Below are 24,154 nucleotides of genomic sequence, written 5' to 3'. Positions count from 1 at the left end.
ATATATATACTGTAACATGTTGTATATAAAAAAAAAAAATAATAAACATAAAAATACGCTTTTAATGTATACAATTTAAGTTCATAAGGGAGGGACAGCTCCCCTTGTATCTACCCCTGGATTTCAATAGAGCGTTACTGGTCTATAACACTATAGACCACTCGCCTAACGAAAGGGTTAAAAAAGAGAAAACGGTTTCATTAAAAAAAAAATGTTTAAGAGTTCATAGGAAACTAAAAAATATGGTATTTTATTTTAATATTGTAAATGTTTTTTTTTCGCTTTACAAGGGGTAAATAAAATAAACATCTCGATGGTATAATATTTGTATGAATTATTCATCATTATCGATAACGAGAGGACTGGTGTATTAATAATTGGAGTCATCGTTAGTTTTTTTTTTACCGACCAGATAACCCTTCGAACTCGATATTGTTTTTTTTAATTAGAGACATTGTTAAAAATATGTTTTTTCTTTACTACCCGTGTCATTTGAACGATTTTGCCTTGAGCAAACGGTCGAAGAACAAATTCGTATACAGCAAACATAAGACAAATTTGGTTCGTTAAAAGTTTTTTTTTCGCCTCGGAAACAAACTCACAAAACACAGTAAAATTGGTAAAGTTCCAATTATTTATTTTCCAACACTATTATATACATGTATAGATTTGTATACTTCCTTTACTGACAACGGTGTATTGAAGATACCGGAAATTCCACAGTTCAAGTTAATCCACGGGGAAGACGCGATTAACTCTCCGTTCAAATGAAAATTTCAATTTATTTTACAGCAATAAGATATATATTAAAAAAAAAAAAAGACGAGCACAACATAACGCGTTGTAGCGTTTTTTAATGGAATTATCGATTACAATTATAATAATAGTAATGCATAGAAATATTTTACAAATGATTTAAAACATTTTAAGATAGGTATTTTTTTATTTTTAGGAGCCGAGAAAAAAACAATAAAAACCCCGCCAAATCACGATTTTAATAATCGGTACGGGTCTGAGATGTGACCTATGCGAAATAAACCACCGGCCTTGAGGGATTTTAAGGGACGGGGGTTAACGCTGTTGGGGTTGCAACTTATGCGTACCCGGTCTACCATTTCATTTATATTTATTTTTAAACGCCAGTCAGAATAATAATATACCTACCGACAACGACAGTTTTGGCGATAAAACAATAATAGTTATGGTTCAATAGAAATGTAAGATTCGTCGTTTGGAAAATAATATTGTTAAACGGTGTATCGGCAGACATTAGGTAACTTATATACATTAAAACAATATAATACATTATTATCATAATGTATCAATATCAAAGCGCTCAACATTCAACAGAGTGCCTCACATGCAATTTTACGGTATAAAAGCATGAGTTGGCTTTCTCGATACAGCTGTCCCAAAATTATTAAAATGAAGGTAAAAGAATAAAGAAATATTTTAAGCATTCATTTTGGTTTTAATAATCAAGTTGTTATTAAAATCTCGTCGAGGCGACACACATAAAGTTCTCGACTTTCTGATGACATAAGTAAAAACCTATTCTTAAATCTCTTATATAACGTCCTATATAAGAATTGTTCATGTATCCTTACAAGCCTTTCAATTTGTTAAATAGAAGATGGATTTTGTCCAAATAAAAACTCAAATGATCACTAAAATTGTATGAATGTTTTGGCCATTACTTTACAGAAGTTCGATATTCAAACATATTTTAAAGAAATTTAAGTGTATTAACAAACTTTTTTTTATACTTAGTGGGTTTTTTAGTTTAATTAAAATTTGATTAATAGAAGTTTTTATTGTACAAAAACTGATAAGAAATCCGGCTAAAGATAAGATATCATTGCACTATAGTCTCTGTCCGCAGGGAATCCTTTTGGAAAACAAATGTTTGCACAACTCTCGCTTGGAGTACAAACGATCTGGTATTACAATAAGGTACCTCCCCCCACCACCCATTGCATATTGTAAAATATATGAATGGCACGTGATTGACCGAAGATCTAGGAAGATGCGCCTTAAGGAACGGATCAAACGAGAGCAGGCTTAAGAGATAGCCGGAAACAAATGGATGAGTTGCGTGTCGCTTATGTAAATTTCTAGTCGTTTACCGAGCAATTTTTTCCCCCGATAATAAAACCATTTATGACTTTCAAATCGCTAACGGTTTCGAATAAAATATTTTCCACCCGACATAGTCTAAAACTGAGTTCAAAACCCATAAAAATGTTGATTATCGCCTGAAGTCACCCGAAAACTAAATCAAAACTAATCAGCTGATCTTTTTCTGTCAACATGATCATGCCGGCTGACACACATTCCCCATATCATCTAATCCTCAATTATTATAAACAGATCTTGAAATAGTCAATATATCAAAATTTAATAGATTTTTGTAAAACAATTAACCGAGTTAGTAGAATATATATATACATAATACATTAGACATTTTTTCTGTATTGCGGTTGATTTTAACAAAGAAATGTAACATGGTATTTGCTCTGCTGTCTTACAGCCTGATTCTTATTCAATAACTGCTTGATGAGATAACTGTTTAATGACTTGATAATTTTAGTATTTTACCAACAACTTAATCGTATTAGCTTCATCAGCTGTTGTTACTAACTATTTTCTATTGCCGTACTTACTGCCAATAACTTCTAAATGTATTTGGAAAAAAAAAATACCTATCATAAAAAAATCAAGATCATAATATTTATATTTACAGCTTTTTGATCAATGTGCATTTCAAGTGAAATACATTATGTCATTGTGTAAAAAATAACAAATAAAATCCACTATCTATGTACGATTTGGGTAACATGGTATAGCTGTTGACTATTGTATTGCTTTTGATATTTATACAAAATGCACAAGAGTTACAATATTCAAGTGTACGTTTTATATAAAGGATATAAAGCGTGCCGCATAAAAAAAAAAGTCTTAGCAATCTCAAGTAATCGCGTCTAGACGCCAAGATTTACAATGACAAATGGAAAATGCATGTCTTACTAAATTACAAATGCTGTTGTAGTACGTGCATTGTAACGTACAATATAAACACCGAAGATCCTAACAAATCATTGTTATTTATTATTATTTAAACAGCCGGATTAGTATCCATATAATATTTTTATTTAATACTACCTATGAGTCAATCGGGCTATTCTTGTAATACTACACTCATCGATAATCATTTTTACACCAGAGATTCATAATGTTTAACAAAGTTTGTTTGTCAAATTTTAACACATTTAAAATCTATAGTACTGTGTAATTAATCATTTTTAGTTTTTTTTTTATAAAAAAGTATATTTTTGCTTCGTTTAACGAGATGTATTTTTATTTTATTTTTTGTCTTTAAAACGCAGAAACAATTTTTTTCATGTAGCTAGTCTAAAGATCAGAAATATTGGGCCAACATTTAAAAACCTTCACCCCTTGCCTATCAAAATCGAGAAAAATACTAAAAAAAAATGTACAAAATATTTGTTAATGGCACTTAAAAAAAAAAATAGTCAAACTATTTCTAACTATAACTATAACTATAACTATTTGTATAGAATATTCTTTAGATAAAGTACTTTCCACAAACGATGACAAACCAAATAAAAACAGTTCTCTGAATAATGTTTTCATTATATTGACAATGGATAACAACGGCAACAAATTTTATTGTATACAGTTGTAAAATAATAATTTGATATAGTCATCATTGCATGGTCATCCTAAGTTGGTCAATACTTGAATAACGTTTGCAAAAATATGGGTCAGACGTTGGTAGATTCTTTTGTGTCAGGAAGTATACATTATAGGATTCAACCGAGTAGTTAGATTTTATGAAGAATCCATATAGTAGAATGCAACATAATTATTAGAAAATAATTCTTATTTTTGTTTTGTTCCTTTACAACCGTCCAAGTTTTAATGGTGTACTTGGTTATAATGTATATTTAGCACAACGTTTGGTTAGAATAAGTTAAATGGAAACTCGAGCGCGATAAAACACATTGTCACATACAGACGGACTGTTGGGAATTCGACTCGGTCCCTGGATATAGAAGTTGTTAAAGTTTAATTATTATTAATGTTTAATTTATTTAGTCAGCAAGACCGTACATGCTTTTGACAACTTGCATATAGAAATTACATTGGAACGTTAAATTGATTTCAAAAACGGTCAACTTATGTACATAACGAGGAAAAGGACACTACGTGGGTTTGGGGGCATTGTGGAAACAGAGCGTGAGAGGTTACAGCCCACACTAGGTCTACAGAAATTTTTATATCTGAAAGTGATTGGCCTGATAAAGTACGCTTTCTGATTTATGGACTTGAATTTAATATGAAGAATTCGGTCTAGCGGCTAAACAAATATTGTGAGTATTGACAAATAATAAAATGAATAAATAAAAAACAATATATTTTCAGCTACACACAAACGTCGGTATAAACATGCAGGTTTTGTAAAATAAATATTCCAAAAAGGGATATTCTTTAAAAATTTTAAAAATTAATAAATAGCGTTTTTTAAGTACGACGAAAACCCAGTTGCATAAAAGTTGAATTAAGCAAGGGAATTATTATAAAAAAAAAAATACAATTTATTATTTTAAGAAATGTCCGTTTAAATTAGATATTGTCTATTATGTCTTATTTTATCCGCTCATCTACTCAACTTATGCATTTTACATTTAAGTCCATCACATATAATGTTGTACGTATATTGCGGTTAGTTAAGACGACTCAGATTTACATTATTTTATCAAACTACCTGGCTTGGTCATAAAATGTTTGTAGGCCAAAGAAAGTACTCAACTAAAATATGTATGTTAATGAAATAATGATCAGCATTTAGTAGCATATCTTATGTATATATATATATATATAAATATATATATAATTATTAACGGCTTAAGCCGATGGTCGAACAACCTTAGCGATGGAAAATTCTAAAAAATACAACGGTAACTATAAAGCCTTATGCATCAAAATTAATTTAAAAATCCATAAAGCAAATATTTTATGTATACATATATTTATTCATACAATATATGTATTTGAGGAGTCAGATGCAACAAGGTGTTCATTTTCAAGCTGAATTGTAAGACCAAAAGCAAAGTCTCTATTGTCATTGGGTTTAGTCACGGTCAGGCTACTGCAATTTTACAATGCAGTTACACTACAATACATTAAGTCTCTAAAAGTGGCCTTTGCAACCGGTCAGCAATTTCGGCACAAAAATTAACATCACATAATATGCATAGGTTAATTGTTGTGTTATTGCTGTAAATGTCGACAATAATCTCCAAATATTGTTACATCAATATTTATCAACAAACTTTATCATTTTATTAGTTCTGGTATTTGACGGTAAAACAATTATTGTCCACTACGATATTTTGTTGTCATACTTTGGCTTATAATATAAAATGCCACACAAAACCATTTTCATTTAAGTCTCTGTTGGCATTTGAGACGTTAGCCTCTTTAATAATAATAATGAGTATTATACCCAGTTGTATTATATTTATTAAGAAAAAATACACGCTAAAAATAAGAATGAAAACAATTCGAAAAATAATACACTAAAGTCAATAATAAATAAATGAGTATATCGACTGTTGACTGGTCAATTTATAACGTTGTAAGAAACTAACAAAAATACTAACTGTTAAAAAATCCTGCACGATTTATCCCCACTCTAGATCTACATTCAGATTAATTTTCAGACCTTAAGTCTGGAATGCTACTATTGTTTGATATGGTAATAAAAGAAGGACGGTGAAAAATACAATATTTTGTTACTGTATGTGTATTGTTTATTGCTCCGAAGTTTGGTTTGGACATTTTGCAATTGGAAATCACTGCAAAAAAATTACTTTTTTCTGACCATTAAATATTATTATCATGTTACCGTCATTTACTTATAGGACATTTGATTTTTAGAATATTTTAGCGTATTGTACCTACTTAAGTACAACGTGCTTATGAAGACCAGAACAGTAAAATGCAAACGTATATCGACAATTTATCACTACGATAACATTAATAAAATACATTTATAGCAAACTGCCAATGAAGTTTGGTTATATTTGCTGTAAATTATAGACAAGTACTGGTTTTAATGTTGTGTGTATAATACAGATAAAAAAAAATATAGAAAAAACAATTAACCTATTAACATTTTAGTTGAATTGGTTTTAAATTAAAAGTATAATTTTTTAATTGTATTTTTTCAATAAAAACTCTTCTGTTTATTTATTATAACATACCAACACGATATTGATCAAACCTCTAAAATGTTGGATATCCAATATGGTATATTCTCTAAAGTAGTTATAACAATTCAAAGCAAGTTGTGAGGTCACAAACAAAGTTATAGTCCTACAAAAGTTGATAATCCACCGACGGGTTACGCGATAGAGTTTTTTTTCCAGTTGTTTGTTAAACAAAAATATGCATTAACCGTAGCGTCGTGTCAAACTGAATAAACAATGTCAGTCGATGGTGAGTTAAAAAAATAATAAAAAATGCAATTACAAAAAAATATAGGTCTAACTTTAAAACAATAATTGCGCAGATGTAATTCATAGAAATAGAACAAAGCGTTCAGTTAAAAAAAAACCAAAGCGGTTTAAACAAAACTTCACAATAACCAAAAAAAAAACCCAAATTTTAAAATTGCAAAAGTACGGTTAGCACTTGGCTTATAACATATTATATATATATATATTATAAATATATATTATTTATTGGAATAAACTGAAATGAACGAGATGGGTCATAAAAAAAAAAACAATAGTGAAAGGAGTTAAGAAAACGCGTTATAGAAAATCCATATACAAGCACACAACCGATAGAAGAGATGAACAATTTAATATGAATAGCCGTATACTTGACTGGGTTAACTATAATAGGGTCTGGTATTATATGTAGGTTTAATATATTTAATAATAAAATATAGAGAACAATTTTTATTTAAAAAAAAAAACCCAAAGCGGCTCCAGTTTGTCTACCAGGCTGTATTTAGTGACACAATATACCTTTTAGACGACAATGGTTATAGGTTGTAAAATAATCATGGAGATTAAAAACATTTATTAATAAATAATAAGTAGTAATAGTAAAATTAATCATTTAGGACACATAAAATAATCGAATAAACAGCATAAGTATATTAAATAAATAAAAAAGTATTAAATACAAAATATATTTATCAGTATCTTGACACTAATTATAAATCACACAGAATACAAATGTCTATGTCTCCTTCATTATTTCCAAACAGATTAATTTCAAGTCTTCTTTCTTAAACATGGGAGCTTTTAAGAAGTACCATAGACATTTTGCACGTATTGCCACAGTAGGTACGGTACGGTGGCCAGATCACGTTATTGTGTAAAAATAAAGATTAAAATCATTCACAAAAACTACCCTTTACCCGGGCATAATACTTTTGATTATTATTCAGTGCCAAAAATATTAAAATTTATAATATTTTCGCGGATGGAATACAATATTATAAATTTAAATTTTACAAAATAACGTTGACATTTTATCTGGATAAATCGATACAAAATTGAAAACGTAACGGTGTTTTGTCAAAAAGTGTCCTCAGGGAGGTTTTGTTGTTGCCATAGTTTTTTATGGTAGCATAGTACAAACAATATTTTAGGGGGATGGGGGGGGGGGGCGCCATGATAATATTTGATAGCACAACCCGTCGAGGGAATCGAAAATTGTTTTCAGCATTTATCACATTGATCGAACCGGTCAATTCCCACGTGTAATAATTATTGAACTTTTTTTGTTCTGAAAACTCCCCTAAACATGTCACTTTGCTGTATACCCACACTCTGACGATACCGTGTCGTAGCATAAATCATACAAATATGATGGGTTTAAGATAAGTTTCTGTAGTCTATATATTACACTGCTACCTACCTATTTTTAAGTATATTTTTGGGGTATGGCCGACAGATTTATGCAGAAGTTATGGACTGATTCAAAATTAAATTCAATTGACGAAAGTATAGTTTATAATAATTAAATTAAATTTGGTCAAAACGTCCGGTCACTTAAAAAAAAACACAAAATATCTGTCAGAATTGAGGCTGGAATTTAGGGCGTTGATATTTGTAAAAAGTAAATAATGTATAGACTAATTACCACTATTCGATTAAACTAATAACTAAAAAAAAATAAATAAATTGTTCTCTTATCTCACTATGAAATATTTCACAATTCTATACAAAATCTAAATTAAATTAAAGAAATCAATTTAATTAATTTAATGTATACAATATACAAAATTCTTAAATTATATATTTTATGTGTCAAGCCGTAACCTTATTATATGTAGTTTATTTTGTTAATCAATTTTTATTATCAAATTTCTAATGAAATAGATTAAAAAATTAGTACTAAAATACTAGTTCTTATAAGATGTAATGTAATTATCAGCTATTTTTAGGATTTAATATTTTGTGCATTTTTACTAATTAATAAACATCATCATAGACCGTAGTCGAAAATCGTTTAATTTAATTTAATGATTTATTTTTAATCCTTTATTATATTCTGTAAACTTAATCATGTAGTATATTAATAACGATTATAACAATGGAGACAACTAAATTATATAATAATAAAACGATTTTTTTTTATAGTTTTAGAATATTTATGTAATTATGTTTTTTAAATAAAATAATTATCATAAGTTTTTATTGTTACTTTTCTAGATGTTATTTTTTTCCAAGTCTGAGTTCCGCATGAGCAAGACGGCCATTCTATAACTATTTCTTTTCGCTTTTTAGTCATTTTAATAATATTCGACAACGACCAATTGTCTATTTACTACACTGTACATTCAATACATGCCTTAATAAAATATATAAATAAGAGTTTTAATAAGACAAATGGACTTGTAGTGAGAATCGCGCGTTTTAACAATATGGTAATAGATCATAATATTATTGTTAACAAAGCGGCGGCGTCTCTTGAAAATAATATACTATTTATATTAATTCAATTGAATTGAATTTCGATAACAATCGAAACCCGGTATTAAAACGTCGAGTTTCGTTTGGTTTGTCGAGAATAGAAATCCGACCGAACCGTAAGACGTGTCGTAAGATGTGTTGATATTCAGTTGCTGTACTTGAGACCTCATTAAGGCAATAATAATTCTGAGTTTGCACAATTACAATTCTACGACGCCCACGGTAAATTGAAATTCAAAAGCGTCAGTGCCCTGCCACTGTAATATTATTCCCCGGGTTATTTGAAGATTAAATTGAATCGGTGCCGCCGGTGAGCTCGTTTTGTATCGTATACTTTAGTTGATGAAAATATGAAATGGCCGGTTTATCGGAGGTAAGTACTATGTAAGAGCTGTGGACGGGTCAAAAATTGAAAAAGTCGACAAAGTTTATAAACTTGAAATTTGATATACGGCCTATTATATAAATACTGTTTAAGTATACCAAATTTTAAACAAAAGTTACCATTTTTTTTTCCCGCATGTCTATTTGATACTAGATTTGGTTGAACACAGTAGATTATTGATCAGTTCTCGAGCATAAAATATGTGTGTAGTATTATCTTTAACACTAAAGATATTAGCTAATAATTATATATTTGAAGATCAATATGACAATATCCAATTAACTTAAAGAGAACACAAAAATAATAATGAAAAAAAATGAATATCGAGTGTTTGAATGCTGAGGTCGCAATTTCTGTTAGGTAATTATTATTCTTATTAGCTAAAGCATTAAATACATCAAGCAACAGTTTAAAATTATATTTAATAAACATATAATATATCTTATTTAATATTTATATTTGATATGTCTTATTGAAAATGGTGAAACATAATAATACTTGTGTTAACGTTTAATAACTATTATATAATCGAGTATAGTAAAACACAACTTTTTTACTTTTTTTTTACTAGCAAAGAAAACAGCAGAAAACCATACCACTAAAACTAAGTACAATAAAAACCAGCACAGTCTTTAGATTTTACTTGCTTTAGTAAGTACAGAATAAACCAACACACAGTACAGCAATAAATTGGTTCTTTTTAGCTTTTGCTTTTTTTTAAGCGTTTATTTATTTATTTTTATTATTCAAAACCTTTTTTTGGAACGAATTTAAACGAAAATAAATGGCGCTATACTTTCGTAAAGTTTTTCTTTATCGCTTTATTAATTTGAAATTTATGCGTATATACCTATTATTACTTTTGCGGAGAAAACCTTTTTGGCAAATTCGGATAGTGTAATATATTTTCTTAAAACTATACCCGTTCACTAGTGGATGGTTATTAATGAATGTTACTTTCGAAGATACAAATCTTCTCGTTGGTTTTTTGAAAATGAACCGGTTGCCTTCTCTGATTAGGTAAGGGTTAACGCGAACACAACGCAAGACCCATAATATCCTTATAACTATTTTTTTTTTTTATAAGAAAAAATATACTATAAGGTCGAGTATTAAAATATTATCTTACAAAGAATTAAATGTTCACGTTGATCAAATAAATATATATATATATATATATATATATGTACTAACAAACTTATACCACATAGTAAATCCAAGTCATAGTTTTGTATTCTTAAAATTAAGATATCACTGAATAGATGATATTGTTTGTTTTGTTACTCATCGCTTGTACAAATCTGTAGTGGTCGAACATGTAGAAAATAGCGGACATAACATTGAATTTGAAAAAGGTAAAATTACCAAACAAAAAGAAGCTAACTTCGGAAAAAGGATGTTGGATGAGGAAAATAAATTGAAAAATGCCCGCTAAAGTTCAATAGGGAAGTCGGTAGGAAAATGAGTAATACACAGAAACCAATTATTCAACAGGAAAAAAAAAAGAAAGAAACAAATATTAAACCAACCGATCAATGCCAAACAATAGAAACAGATATTTTCGAAATAAATGAAAATTGCAGATGCAAAAAAAAAGAAGAGCAATAAGTAAAAAATGGCAAAAAAAAGAAAGCATACCACACAAAGATATCCAGATGCTTCGCATTGAACGTCGATTGTACACAAGTTTATTCACTGCTAAAGAAAACAACTATCGACTCAATGCTGATCGTTTTGAAACACTCACATTGATTGGAAATATGCCCTTCAAGCATAATATTTTTTATTAGTTGATTACATTACATGTATTCCGCGACTCTTAGATTTCTTGAAATTCTATTTAAGATTTTTTACACGTGAGTTGATATTTAAATTTGAGGTTCACTGGCCGCTAAGAAATCTATACAAATTTTGCTTATTTCCTTTTAACTGCTATGAAAGTATAAATGAAAAATCTACATTTTAAATGCCAATGGAATGAGGTGGAAATAATAATACTGTACATGACGTTTTGTAGAAAAGCCAATATCGATTTCAGTTGTGCAACTGCATGTCACTTTATAAGTTACAAGTATATTGTATTATCTAATAGTATTTCCCAAATAGATACTTAAATATAACACGGTTATGCAAAAAAAAATATATAAATATATTCAGAAGCTATTTGTGGCATTTTGAATTATCATCGTACTCGCCATGTTAGCATATTTATAGTCTGGCGGGGACTGGCCTTTGGTAAAGAGAAAATTAATTGGAAAATAAAAAAGGTCTTTTGATAGACAACGGTAGAGAATAAAGCACATTATCGATGTGTTTGTGTGAAAGTGAAAATGACCAATTGTAGTAAAGCTTTTAATTTCGTTCACTTTCTATTTTCATATCTTATTTCATTAGCTTTACCGCATTTTCATACAGTTACCTTTGGCCCTACATAACACCTTATTAATATTCAACAACAAACACCTTTTGACGCTTCTCTCTACCTCTCCCATTCACACCTCGATTTACCAGCCAAATATTTGTTTTAATTTTTCAATAATTGTCTTGTATTTAACGGCTTCTAAACACTTAAACATAATCTATGTATATTTTCTATGTCTGTCACTTGTTAAATTAGCATAAAAGATTCACCACCTCTTTCTGTAATCTCCCGTGCAAATTAGTATGAACAGTAAACACTGGACTTATTTATAAAGAATACTAAATGGTTTGTTTACCGCGACTCCCTCGGTCGAAATTTTTAATTTAAAAATTGCCGTGAGTTATAAATAAAACATTTTTTTTTTACGATGTAATGGTTGATTAGTATGAAAAAAAATATACATAATTTATTCTGTCCCAATTGCCTTGGAAAATAAATTACAACAGAGACAAAATCGCTAAAAATGGTTCACATAGATCACGTAACTAAATTTAATTAAATTTTTTTTTTGTTAAGGTTAAACTAAAATTATAAAAAAATATTCGATAACAGTTGATGTTTTTGCGCTCGTATACATCAGCTACTTATCTAATACTTAGGCAATAGAAAATATAATACATATACCGCGTTTGATGTTTGTTTTTTATAAAAACATTTTAGAGGCTTTTATTAGAAGACTCGATTTTTTTTATTAAATACTTTTATTTACGGATGAAATTAAAAAAACGTGTAACTTTTCAAGAATTTAGAATGGCAAAATCATGCACTCGAGCTTTAGTACCTAGCAGTTGGTTAATACAATTTGAATAACATTAATAAGAAAAAAAATTCGTTAATCCAATTGTATGCACGTCACGGTTCGCGAAGACGCACTACTTTACTTAAGTAAATTATGTATTTTATTTATTTAATTTTTTTTTTTAGAGTGACAGGATGTACAATATACATAATAATACGAGTACAGTATGTTGGTGTTTCATTATTTATTCAGGTTCTTATTAGAAATTGTTTCTGGTTTCGTCGCAGTGTACCGTTTGTTCAAATCTTATGAATTTATTATTACCGCAGTCATCGCTTGTATGCCGAGAAACGAGTCCGCCCAAACTGTTTTGAAAAACACACAATACAGGACTTACTCCGAACATCGGTTCCAAGGCGTTAATAGAATATTAAAACGACAAGGTATTACAAATGAAGTCCAAATATGTTGTTATAATATTACAGGGTGATCAACTTATCGTGAACCACTCAATATCTCACCGGGTTTAATTAATAATTGAATTCTTCTATGGTCAAATCACATTCAGATTTAATAATTGCTCTGACCCAACTCTGCTAAGTTTTTCAGCACCGATTTACATTAACCTTCATTTGGACTGTGCTGGTTTTTTATTTAGTCATGGAAATATTTGACAAAATAGATAAGTCATATACAATTTAAAATTCCTTAATAAGATTATGGCCAAAATGTAAAAATACACAAAATAGATTTGAACGAACTGAACCTGTTCTGTGCTTTTACAATTGTTTACACTGTTCATTTTCGACATGAGTTTATCTTATGGCTGGGATTTGTTTACGTAATAATTTCCCGACAGTGATTTTGGATGCTGATAAGATACAGACGACGAAGGATTAGTAGTAAGAGTAGACTAAATCGGAGAGGACACTGTAAGCAATGATTTTCGGATGGAGACCGCCATCTTCTTATTTATCCTAAAATTATATCCATACACAACTAATATATAGAAATAACATTATACCGATTGATAAACGAAAAGATGGCCACGACGCGTTTTTAGTGGTAGTATATGCACCGTCTTAAATTTTGAATGTGTTCACTCCACGAGGTCTGGCAACTCCCTTTACATAAATGTGTTATGTGCAGCCGTTTTTCCCCCATACGGCGTGCATTGATCAGTCGACACGTTTTTTTTTTTGTGTGTAAACACAGATAATATATAAACATACCAGATAGCGGATAACCATCTGAAAGGTGTTCCATGGTCCGCCATATGCAAACACGGCAATATATAACAATGTAAACATTACCGTCTTAGCAAATGGCCGCCTCAGACACACTTTCATTAACACCTTGCAAATGGTCGTCCGCTATCTAGTATGTTTATATTAAATCTGTGTGTGTGTAAAACATCACGCCGGTGGCCGCCATATTGAAAAAAAAACGGATACGCTTTTCCGTGTAGAAAGTTACCAGCGACCCGGTTATAAGATCGTGGTCCATCCACAGTTAAGGCTAGTCCTCAACTCGTCGTTTCGTTTCGTGTTAAATACTCCTTTCTGACTGACTCATATTATCATAGTAGATACATTTTGATCGTGTCTACCGAGACGTTACAGCGGTTACCGCAAAGTTGATTAGATTCAACTTATGGCCGTACTAGTCGTAGCTGGTTACATCATATCAGTCATTGCGATTAAAAATCCACAACAACATTTAATTAAATTGATAACAAATTAAGTTATTATATATTAATATAATTAGTTTTTATTTTTATTTACGGTGATAGCAATATAATTATCAGTGAAAAATAATTGAAAAATCAGTGATAATGTTAATAATCAGTGATAACTGATAATGTTGGTAGAACGACTGGTAACTATTATTTCGTGCAGTCAAAAAACGTCGTGTTCAGTACACACGAAACGAAACGACACGACGACTTGAGGACTAGCCTTTAGTGTGAAGAGATAACTGATAATGGCTCCTGATAAGAGACAGGTGATAAGAGATCAGTGACAAGACGGGTAGGGATAGAGGAGGGAAATGATACCATAAGATATGTTCATGATTCAATGTTTGCCATTCAAGAGAAAATAATTTCTTAATGTTTTTTGTACTCACAGGGCGGACGATGCTCGTCGTTTGCTCAGATCTTTGGTGGGCAGCGCGGCCGGATGCAGTAGAGTGGCCAGACCCAGGCGTTCCACGCACAGCGACCTCGATCTGTCCCTGGCGGCCACAAAAGCGGACGGCGACGGCGGCGGGGGTTGCGACGGGGCGGCGGCCACGCTCAGACGCCGGCCGCCGGGCAGCGTGGAAGGCGGCGGCAGAGGGCCGCTGTCCCTGTTGTTGTCAGTGCCCCTGAGACGGGACACCAACTTCATGGCAGCCGCGGTGGCCGTCGTGGATGAACGCCGCCGTTCGCTGATGCCGCCGTTGGCACCACCACCACCGTCGCCGAAACCGGAAGCTGGTCGCCACGTCCGCTCTTCCGTTTTGTCGGTCTTGTTGATAGTTTTTTTTTTAATTTATAAACTCCGCGTCATTCGTTCGTCAGTAAACGTCATGAAATAATCACCGTCGGCACAATAAAAACTGCTCATCGTTGGTGCACTTTCAGGGAGGTGCTAGACATATTATATTCAAACACTAATAAACTTTAAGTCAGAACAGTCTCAAAAAGCCTGCCTTATTCACATTTAATTTCTTTTAGAGGGAAATACTTTATCGATTATGACCAGACGATAGTATCAATCATAGTATTATTGGCGGAAAGTAAGGAAAATCTTATCGAGCCACTGGACAAATTATTAGATACGGCCAAAAGAGTAGATTTAGAAATAAATGCTAAAAAAAATGAGTATATGATCGTGCGGAGAGGAGAGGTCGCGGATCATGTGCATCCACACATTAGAAGTTGGGCAGTACAAGTTTTAGAGAGTAAAAAAGTTTAAAATTATTATCTGGAATCGATCTTGACTAAAAAAAAACGATGAACTTACCGAAATAATAGCGAGACTCCAATCCGGCAATAAATGTTACTACAGATTAAATAAGTTGTTAAAGGCAAGAACAATATCGAAGAACCACAGGATACAGCTGTATTGTACTCTCATTTGTCCAGTGGTAGTGTACGTATGTGAAGCGTAGACATTATGGAAATCTGAGCAAAGCGAATTTCTGATTATTGAAAGAAAAGTATCAAGAAGAATATTCGGACTATGTTTATATGAAATCGCGGGGAATGGAGAACTCGAAAAAAAAACAAAGAGCTTAAACAGTTGTATCAAATGCCTGATATAATTAGGGAAACAAAAAAAGGAGACTTCAATAGGCAGGACATGCATGGAGAAAAGATAGTTTGGACGGTGCAATGTGGTGCTCCGAAAGGAAAGGGACCTTCGGGACTACCGCGACTAAGATGGGAGGACCAAGTGAAGAAGGATGTTGAAATGGTGGAGCAGGATACTGCTTGTCATATTTTGGCGATGGATAGAGGGAAGTGGCAAGAATTATGTTTGACAGTGTGATCTTAATGGTCGAATACAAAGAAGAAGAAGATAGTATCAATGAAATATTAGTGATACATAAATAATATAGACATATACTATATTATTATGTATAAAATCTAACGTTTGATAGAGGATTAGTGACTAGAGATCAGTGATAAGAGATTATATATATTTTTCATTATTGTTTCAAGCTTGCAGGGTTTTGAAAATAGCTAGCACCCCCTGAAAATGCAGTGTTGGTCGTTTTTTAATTTTTCCGGTCACGCGCAGCGTTTTTATTAAAATTTATTTTTTTAATCCAAACGGCCAAATGTTTTTTTCGTTTTGCACCTGATGAATATACAGAGCCAACTGTGCCATTGTATCTATCTAGTAATTATTTTGCCCATTTCATTGATTGTCAGTCAACTCGAGTCGATTCGTGAGGGCTTTCCCGCTAAAACGTTTACCGACAATTAATTATTTTCCATTGTAACGCCCGGATATAATATATACCTAATGAAAACTGCCAAGTAATTTGCCAATTCACCGGTGTTCGACCGTGGCCAATAATTACCGTATTCTAATTATCGCGGTTTCCCCATTGTGTGTGTAAAAAATAAGATTAAAAAAAACATGACTACAATATTATGTACAATAATGTTTAGATATATTTTCAAAAAACACAATGTAGGTACTATACTAGTTAACCGAATTTATAGTAAAAACAAAAAAGTGGTCTTTAAATTATTAAAGTGAATTATTTACTGAACGTGGCCGTCCAAAATACATGCCGGAAATGGAACCAAAACGGAATAGAGTTTATAGACTAGTTTTGGCAGCAAAAACACTTAATAGTCGGTCTGTAACGTTTGAAACGGAAGGAAAAAACTATGTAAATCAAATTGTGTATATTATATTATAATGGTAAATCGGTTATCGTTCACTGCATAGCCAAAAAAAAAAAAAAATAAAATAAAAAGCCCACTGGGAAGTGCTAAAAAAGTACAAGAATTCAACTATCTCCCCACCCCACCATGACATCAAACAATCAATATATATCCTCGTCTCCTTCTAGTTTGTATATCAAAATTTATATCAGAGCAGTCGGATCATTTAAGTCCATAATATTAAAAATATGTATACACAAGTTCGTACTTAGTAACTCTTATACAAAATAAAGTTAATTTAATTATACAGTTTTTTGTGTCTGCGGGAAATAAGTAGTCTTCAAAAGTAAACAAACATAACTACCAAAATTGTATGTAAAATATTAAACACTTGACTTGCATTCCCAAAGCTTAAGCATGGTCATTTTTTTTTTTTAGCAACTCCTTTCTATTTCACCATTAACATGCTATATAAACCATATGTTTAGTTTTAGTAGTAAATATAATATAATATTTCAATCAATGGCAAATATATCAGTTCATTTTAATTTGTACTCAAAATATATGGCGTTTGCCGGTTAAAATCTCAACAAGACAAACAGTGTGATAGAATAAATATTATTTTGTCACTTTAAAACGAATATTTCAGTCGAAAGCTAAAATTCGGTTTTGTCGACAGAATAACGATTTTAAAGAGTTTTCAAACGGATGCAATTGTGGCATTAAAATACACCCTAAAAATGTACAGTATTATAATTATTTGGGACTCATAAAATGTAAATATCCGTTTATAAAGTTCAATACTACCTACATGTCATCTATTTAAAACAACTACCGTTAAAGACAAAATCAATTTTTAGTTGAGCATTTAATATTAGCTAAAATATGTTTTTATTTGTACAAATATAAATTAATGAATTAAGTACCTACTTATATTAACGTTATATAATTACAAGCTATTAACGTTATAGCTTGTACATTTTATCATGTATTGACTTTTTTTACATTAATCCAGCTTTACATTACTGCACGAATGGATGATAATTGCTTAGGACTTAATCGCACACAGATAAGGGCAAAACCGATAGCCCTAAGTATTAGAAGCTACTTATCGCAATGGCGACAAATATTTTTACATACATGATGAGTACATATTTTTTTATTTGCAAATTGCAAAACGCCAAGTGCGGTATTACGGAAACAGTCATATTATAATAACCGAAGAGTTGTAAAAACAAGTGTTACAAAAATAGAATAGCATTAAAGTTATCATTAGACAGGCTGATGCAAGTATATTATAGAATTTGACCTATTTGAACTGAACATTAGGCCAGCGACCCTATTAGTAGGGGTTAATTAATAGGGACCCTTAATAGTTGGAAATTCCAACTTGGGTGTAGTGGTTACGTTAGATTGACAAGTAGAAGTCGATTAAGTTTTAGTTTTGTGAACCTTCCCCCTCCCCCCTCGGGAGTAATTAATTAATACTAACTAAAAAACGTAAAATTTAAAAAGCAACATTTTTACAAAGATTGGTATGCCGAAAATTTTTGCTAAAAACTCAAGCGTGGGTCTTAAAATAGCGTTCTAAGGCTATATAAACGCGAGGCCGGGAAGTCTGATCGATAATAAATGGAGAGTTATTTAATTAGGCTTGTTGTTTTGTCAAATGTAGAAGTTTGAACAGAGTCCCCTCTTGGGATAATTCTATCGAGCCGCAACAACTGTGCATAAAGTGCGTACATACACTTGCAAACGCAGGTTAACGATTAATTAGTGTAAATAGACACCGAAACCACTAACAATGCGTGTATGCGGTGTAAAGTTTATGTATAACAACGACTTCTATAGCCGATAATTGGGTAAACATTAAGCAGACAAACGTGAAATTGAGAATAAAATCGAGCTTAAGCTAGAAATATAGAAGTAGATAATGTTGGCTTTGTTGAGTAACATATCGAGACAAATCGAGTATATAAATCTATTAAATTAATAAAAAAAATACTATAAACGAGTAAAATATAAATCGAAACATTGTACCGTACTCGATGGTCAGGTATTATTTATTATTTTGTTAGCGCATTAACGTGGTTGCGCATATTTTGGTGTGACGCGAAAAACGTGTCTCCAAACAAATCTCGCGAATTTTCTCGGGTAAAAAACTTTGTTACGTTAAAAAAAAAACTCTCAAATTAGATTAAGAAAAACCATCGGCTACCGAGACTTGAATACCGTATGAATTACGGATGTTCCGAGTCGTCGGGACGCGTTTCCGGTCGGCTAGACCGAAACGGAAATTTTCAATCGCAGAGATCGCAGGAGTTTTCGAAGGCCGTCCCGAGGGTTTTCCCCAAAATCTTACGGGATTAATAACCGATACCGTCCAATGAGAGGGAGGGTAGGGTAGGGGTGGACAGACGCGTCGGGGTGGAGGGGTGATACAGGTGAGGGCGAAACAAAACCAACGCGTCCGGGACAAAGCACGAGGGGTGCTGCGTGCGTTGTGTGCGACCACAAACAAGTGTCGTTTCCACCCGGGCTGAAATAATCTGTGGATCCCATTTGTCATGTGTCAAGCAAAGGGGGGGGGTGGGGGCGGATATTTTTCGATCGGCCGGAGAAGGGGAGGGCAGGATAGCTCTCTAATTTCTGTTGTACGCCCAAAGTGTAGTACCAGGAGGGGCGGTCGCCGGCCGCAGACCAGTGTATATTATACCTCCTCTGGGGAATTTCGCCGGGGAATTCGGTTTCCAATGAGACTTCACGGTATATTCACTTCACGCCAACGGTTCGAAAACGTTACTTGCGTGGACTTGGTTTTCTTTTATCGAAAATCGACACACGATATCGAAACGAGATCTCGGCTGCTATCTTGGCACTTGGGGCTGTAACCGTTTAGCTCGGCTGCCGACAGTAAAATTATCATTGCATAAAAATGTACCCGCGGGCCGCATTGGGAATGGCGCGCCGCCGGCGATGTTGAAATGGCAAAAGTTCTCTTCTCTGTATGATAAAATACAACACCACATAGTACATCTATGACGGCTACACCGGTAGGTGTTGTAATGGGGAAACGAATTTCATATTATACCACGGAAAAACGACCGAGCAAAATAATATTATTACTATCGGCGACCGGATCGTTTTACACGACCGGTGTTATAATATGTACATACTACACCGTGTACACACTTATCGACTAGTGCAAAATAAGTGTAGACCGTGTGTTTGGTTAGGATAAAATTATTATTTTTTAATAATATTATAAAGGTCGTTCAATTTTGATATATTTTTCGAAAAATATAACCCCATCCCAAATGTGTTTCAATATAAACTACTTATAAACAACTTTGTTTAAAAAATATGGAGCTAGCTAACACTTAACATTGCTAAACGGCTACACTTAAAACAAAATATTTATTGGTAAAACAATTACAACAGAGATGTAATTAATTAATGTAACGTGCGGGCGACAGTACATAGCTAAAAAATTGTGACGGGATTAAGGGTGGAGTGCAGGAGCGCATACGAGGGGTGTGGAGTTACAGAGGCCGAAGCCTATAATGTAAGGATATATATTTTTCCCCCCATGTAACCTTTAACGCTATTACTATAATTAGTTTATATATATATCAAGAGGTTTTTGGGACACGTTAGAGATTTGAAATTAGAACAAAATTCGTATATCTCGCACAAGCAGGTGATTGCGGTTATCTGCAAAAAAAATGTTCCGACCTATTGGATTAGCGCGTTTTAAAAAAAAAATGTAATTGTGTTTATCGGTATTGACAGACGGGAACTCTCCAAAGAATTACCACCTACTACACGTGCCTCGATCCGTCGTTGCTTTAGCGTGGCTTTTTTGTTCGACAAAAAAACAAACAAACCGTACAAGGACTTAAAAAATAAAAAACCGTTCAATCGTGTCGGGGTTGTTCGATTGGAATATTAGGGCACAATGCAATTGGGCCTAATTATCGAGGAATACACCAGTTCACCACAAAAACCTTGTGGGCGCCAAATTGTATCAAAACGTGTTACATAATAATAGTATAATGCACGCGACGATATTTTTATTCGAATTTGTATTATTATACTTATTACCTATCGCACGTGTGTGTGTGTGTTATTCGTACCTATGGTCGTGGTCTAGTAGTAAACAAGAATTTTTTTATACCTACATTTTAATTTAATTATTATTATTATTGTATAGGTGCACCGTAGTATACTAGTAATCACCCACCGTAGGTACCTTGTAAACGCAATCCAACAGGTGCAGCTGTCTGGCCTATATTATAATACGCACAGTGTATTCCATACTGTTTACATTTGACGGTTTTTTTTTTTAAAACAATCGTGCAAACTACGATTATTATTTTACTTCCCGGCGGATCACTTGATAACATTTAAAACAATTACGAATATTGTCAGTTACTAATATAATTGTACTATATTATGTGGTTTGAAAACTTCAAACAATTTCACGGTTCGTTATTAAAAAAAAAGAAGTTTTCACAAACGGTTGAAAGTCGACTACGAGATACTTATTTTTCAGCAATTATAGTATTGCAATTTTTTTTTTTTTGAACACATGTTGTTTTCGACTATTTTACATCAACAACGTAGTTCGTATCGTTATTAAAAAAAAAAAAAAATGATCAGTTACCCTTTACGGCAGTTTTTTAAACATTGCTATCGAATGGCAACTTCTAAAAAATTATGTAATTAACTTTTTTAACAATAACTGATCTACTAAAATTTCAACTGGCCAGTAAACCTGTTGTAACCCACCCCGAATTCTCTCCATCTAAACTTTTAGTTTTTTTCTTCTTCAAAACTTATCCAAACAGATCTGTTGCTGCGTTTTCACGGGGTCGGTTCGATTAAACATTTAAGCTGGAATTGCAATTTCAGAATCCGATAATTATTATATTATATACAACAACTGTGAGAGTAAAAACCGGTAGGTAAATATTTAAACATTCAGAAAATTATTATTGTAATAGATTCACAATATTATTAGTGCCTTACACTCAATTGTTAATGTTGTGCGGGTATGTGTGCCAAAAATTACCGGTTTGCATTACATTGTACCGACTATGATAATAATAATAATAATGTATAAGTGGGTTATATTTATTCCATTGTCTACCGCCGGTTGATTGTGCACCTAACCTAGCCTGACCCGATGCTTAACATAATAATAATAATAATAATAATATTATAAAGTGTCCCTACGGTTAACTGGATAATAATATCATATAGGTGGGTATTGTCGATTTGTGTGTAGTTAACAGTTAGTTATTAGTTCTTGCAGACTTCCAAGACAATTGAAATAGTGTTTTAATAAAAGGTACAAAAGAATTGGGTTATTTATTATTACATTTTAATACCCATAACGGTTAGTTTACTTTGTTTTATTCGATAAAAAATGTCGCTGCTGTCCTGTTACTAGAGTAAGTGTAGAGTATATATTGAAGCTTGTAAAACGCAAAAAAATAATTATTATTTCTAGATTTCAACCCAATTGGGGACCTCCTGTTTAGAGTTTGTGTTTTCATTCTACCGTACAAGATTATTAGGCGAGCGTTACAAAATACGATAATGCAAAACAACGTCTGTTTTTTGTTGAAATAGCTGAACTTGAAAGTATTTTTACATTACTGTTTAAACACAACAGTTTTTTTCTTGATAATTTGAAAACGCACGGTTTTGTTAAAACTTTTAATACCTATGCCTACTCCTAAGTTGCAATAGAACATAATTTAACTGTTCGAAGCCAGCAATAATACAAATTTCTCAAGTGCCACTAAAATTGTAAACAATTTACAAAACAACAAATGAAATGTGTTAACTATTGTTTTTGGTGATAAAAACTAGAAATCCTAAGTTTTTTCTGAGATTAGGTCAGGAACAAAACGGGATACAAAAATTTTATTTGAAATACATTTTAGAAATCTATTCAAACGTTCAGAGCACGCTGAAAATATCATAAAATTGCGTTTTTTTCTATTTAGGTGACAATTAAAAAAAATTTACCTACATATTATATATTGAATTGCCACTTTCGGCTTGAATTAAAAGGGTAGCTGTTAAACAAAAAAAAAAAAAATGGAAAATTCAGCGTTGGACTTGAAATGTGTGAAAATTGTCTTATGATAATATTGTGTACACAACATACACTTTCCGGTTGTCATGTTGGATTTGTTAAAAAATCACCGTTTGCAGGCCGATGGCTTACAAATAGACTAAATAGGACTTGACGGCCGAGAATGCTTTTTACATAGAAAACGACGCATAATTTTTCTTATTCCTTGTCTAACTTTTTACTGCGAAACGAGACCTTGCATTTTTTTTTATAACGTTGATAACACGGGACATGTGCACTGGAATGAACTGTGCCATATGTCAATGTATGTGTGTGTAAATACGGAACGAAAGATTGATATCTATGGTAATGTGTTACTTACATTAGAAATGCAAATTTGTATTTTTTATCTTTGATATTACCCGTAGACCTCAAAAGTAATGATATTATTATTTAGCATAAGAGATAGCTTCTGGCCAACGTTAAAGGAAACACAAAAAAAAACAGTTTTGATATAATATATGTAAAGTTAAAGCTCAAAATATAATATTATAAGTGTATAGTATAATATAATATACATAGTTTTGTTTTGTAACCGTTTATTGTACATGTAAAAAGGCTACAATTTGGTATTGAAATTTGAAATATATTTTGATATTTTTTTTCAAAACTGTATCGAACAAATGTTAAGAGCTTTGGACAACGTGTTGCATTAAAAGTGTGTAAACGGATTAAAATGCCAAATGTCGATCATGTCTGTGTAGACATCCAACAGTGAACGTGTTATTAAGATGTACACAGTGGCGGATCTATAGATAAAAAAGGGGGGAGAGGGGGCTAGAAAAAAATCACTTCAAAAACATACAAGCAATTGTTAAAGCTTACAAAGTAAAAAAAAAATACATATTGCAATATATTATGTTATAAAAATAAATTAAACTTTAGAATATCCTTTTAATGCATACAATTTAAGTACATAAGGTAGCGGCTACAGCCCCCATAGATTTCTTTGTATAAAAGCAAAAATTTTAATAGAGTACCAAATTAAAGAAAAAAAAATCCAAAAACAATAGTTATAAGTAATAACTGAATTTTAATGAGTTTTTTTAAATG

At 31.9% G+C, this 24,154-nt stretch overlaps 1 protein-coding gene and 1 long non-coding RNA gene across 2 annotated transcripts in view; one reads left to right on the top strand and one right to left on the bottom strand.

The window, feature by feature from the left end:
* Positions 1-14,971, bottom strand: part of LOC126840925 (GTPase-activating Rap/Ran-GAP domain-like protein 3) — an 88,988-nt gene extending 74,017 nt beyond the window's left edge. Inside the window, exon 1 of the mRNA XM_050576947.1 lies at positions 14,694-14,971. Within this exon, the coding sequence (XP_050432904.1) occupies positions 14,694-14,956 (263 nt within the window). The 5' untranslated portion in view covers positions 14,957-14,971. The remainder of the gene's footprint in view (positions 1-14,693) is intronic.
* The window catches only part of LOC126840931 (uncharacterized), a 43,807-nt gene that overhangs the window by 6,184 nt on the left and 13,469 nt on the right, over positions 1-24,154 (top strand). The window lies entirely within an intron of this gene.

The sequence above is a fragment of the Adelges cooleyi genome, unplaced genomic scaffold, assembly GCF_023614345.1.
Source record: "Adelges cooleyi isolate 19-005CV unplaced genomic scaffold, UGA_ACOO_1.1 ACOO_flye_CR_arks_rails_tigmint_CR_PRNA_108, whole genome shotgun sequence".
Lineage (NCBI taxonomy): Eukaryota > Metazoa > Arthropoda > Insecta > Hemiptera > Adelgidae > Adelges > Adelges cooleyi.
This window is presented reverse-complemented; position numbering and strand designations above follow the sequence as displayed.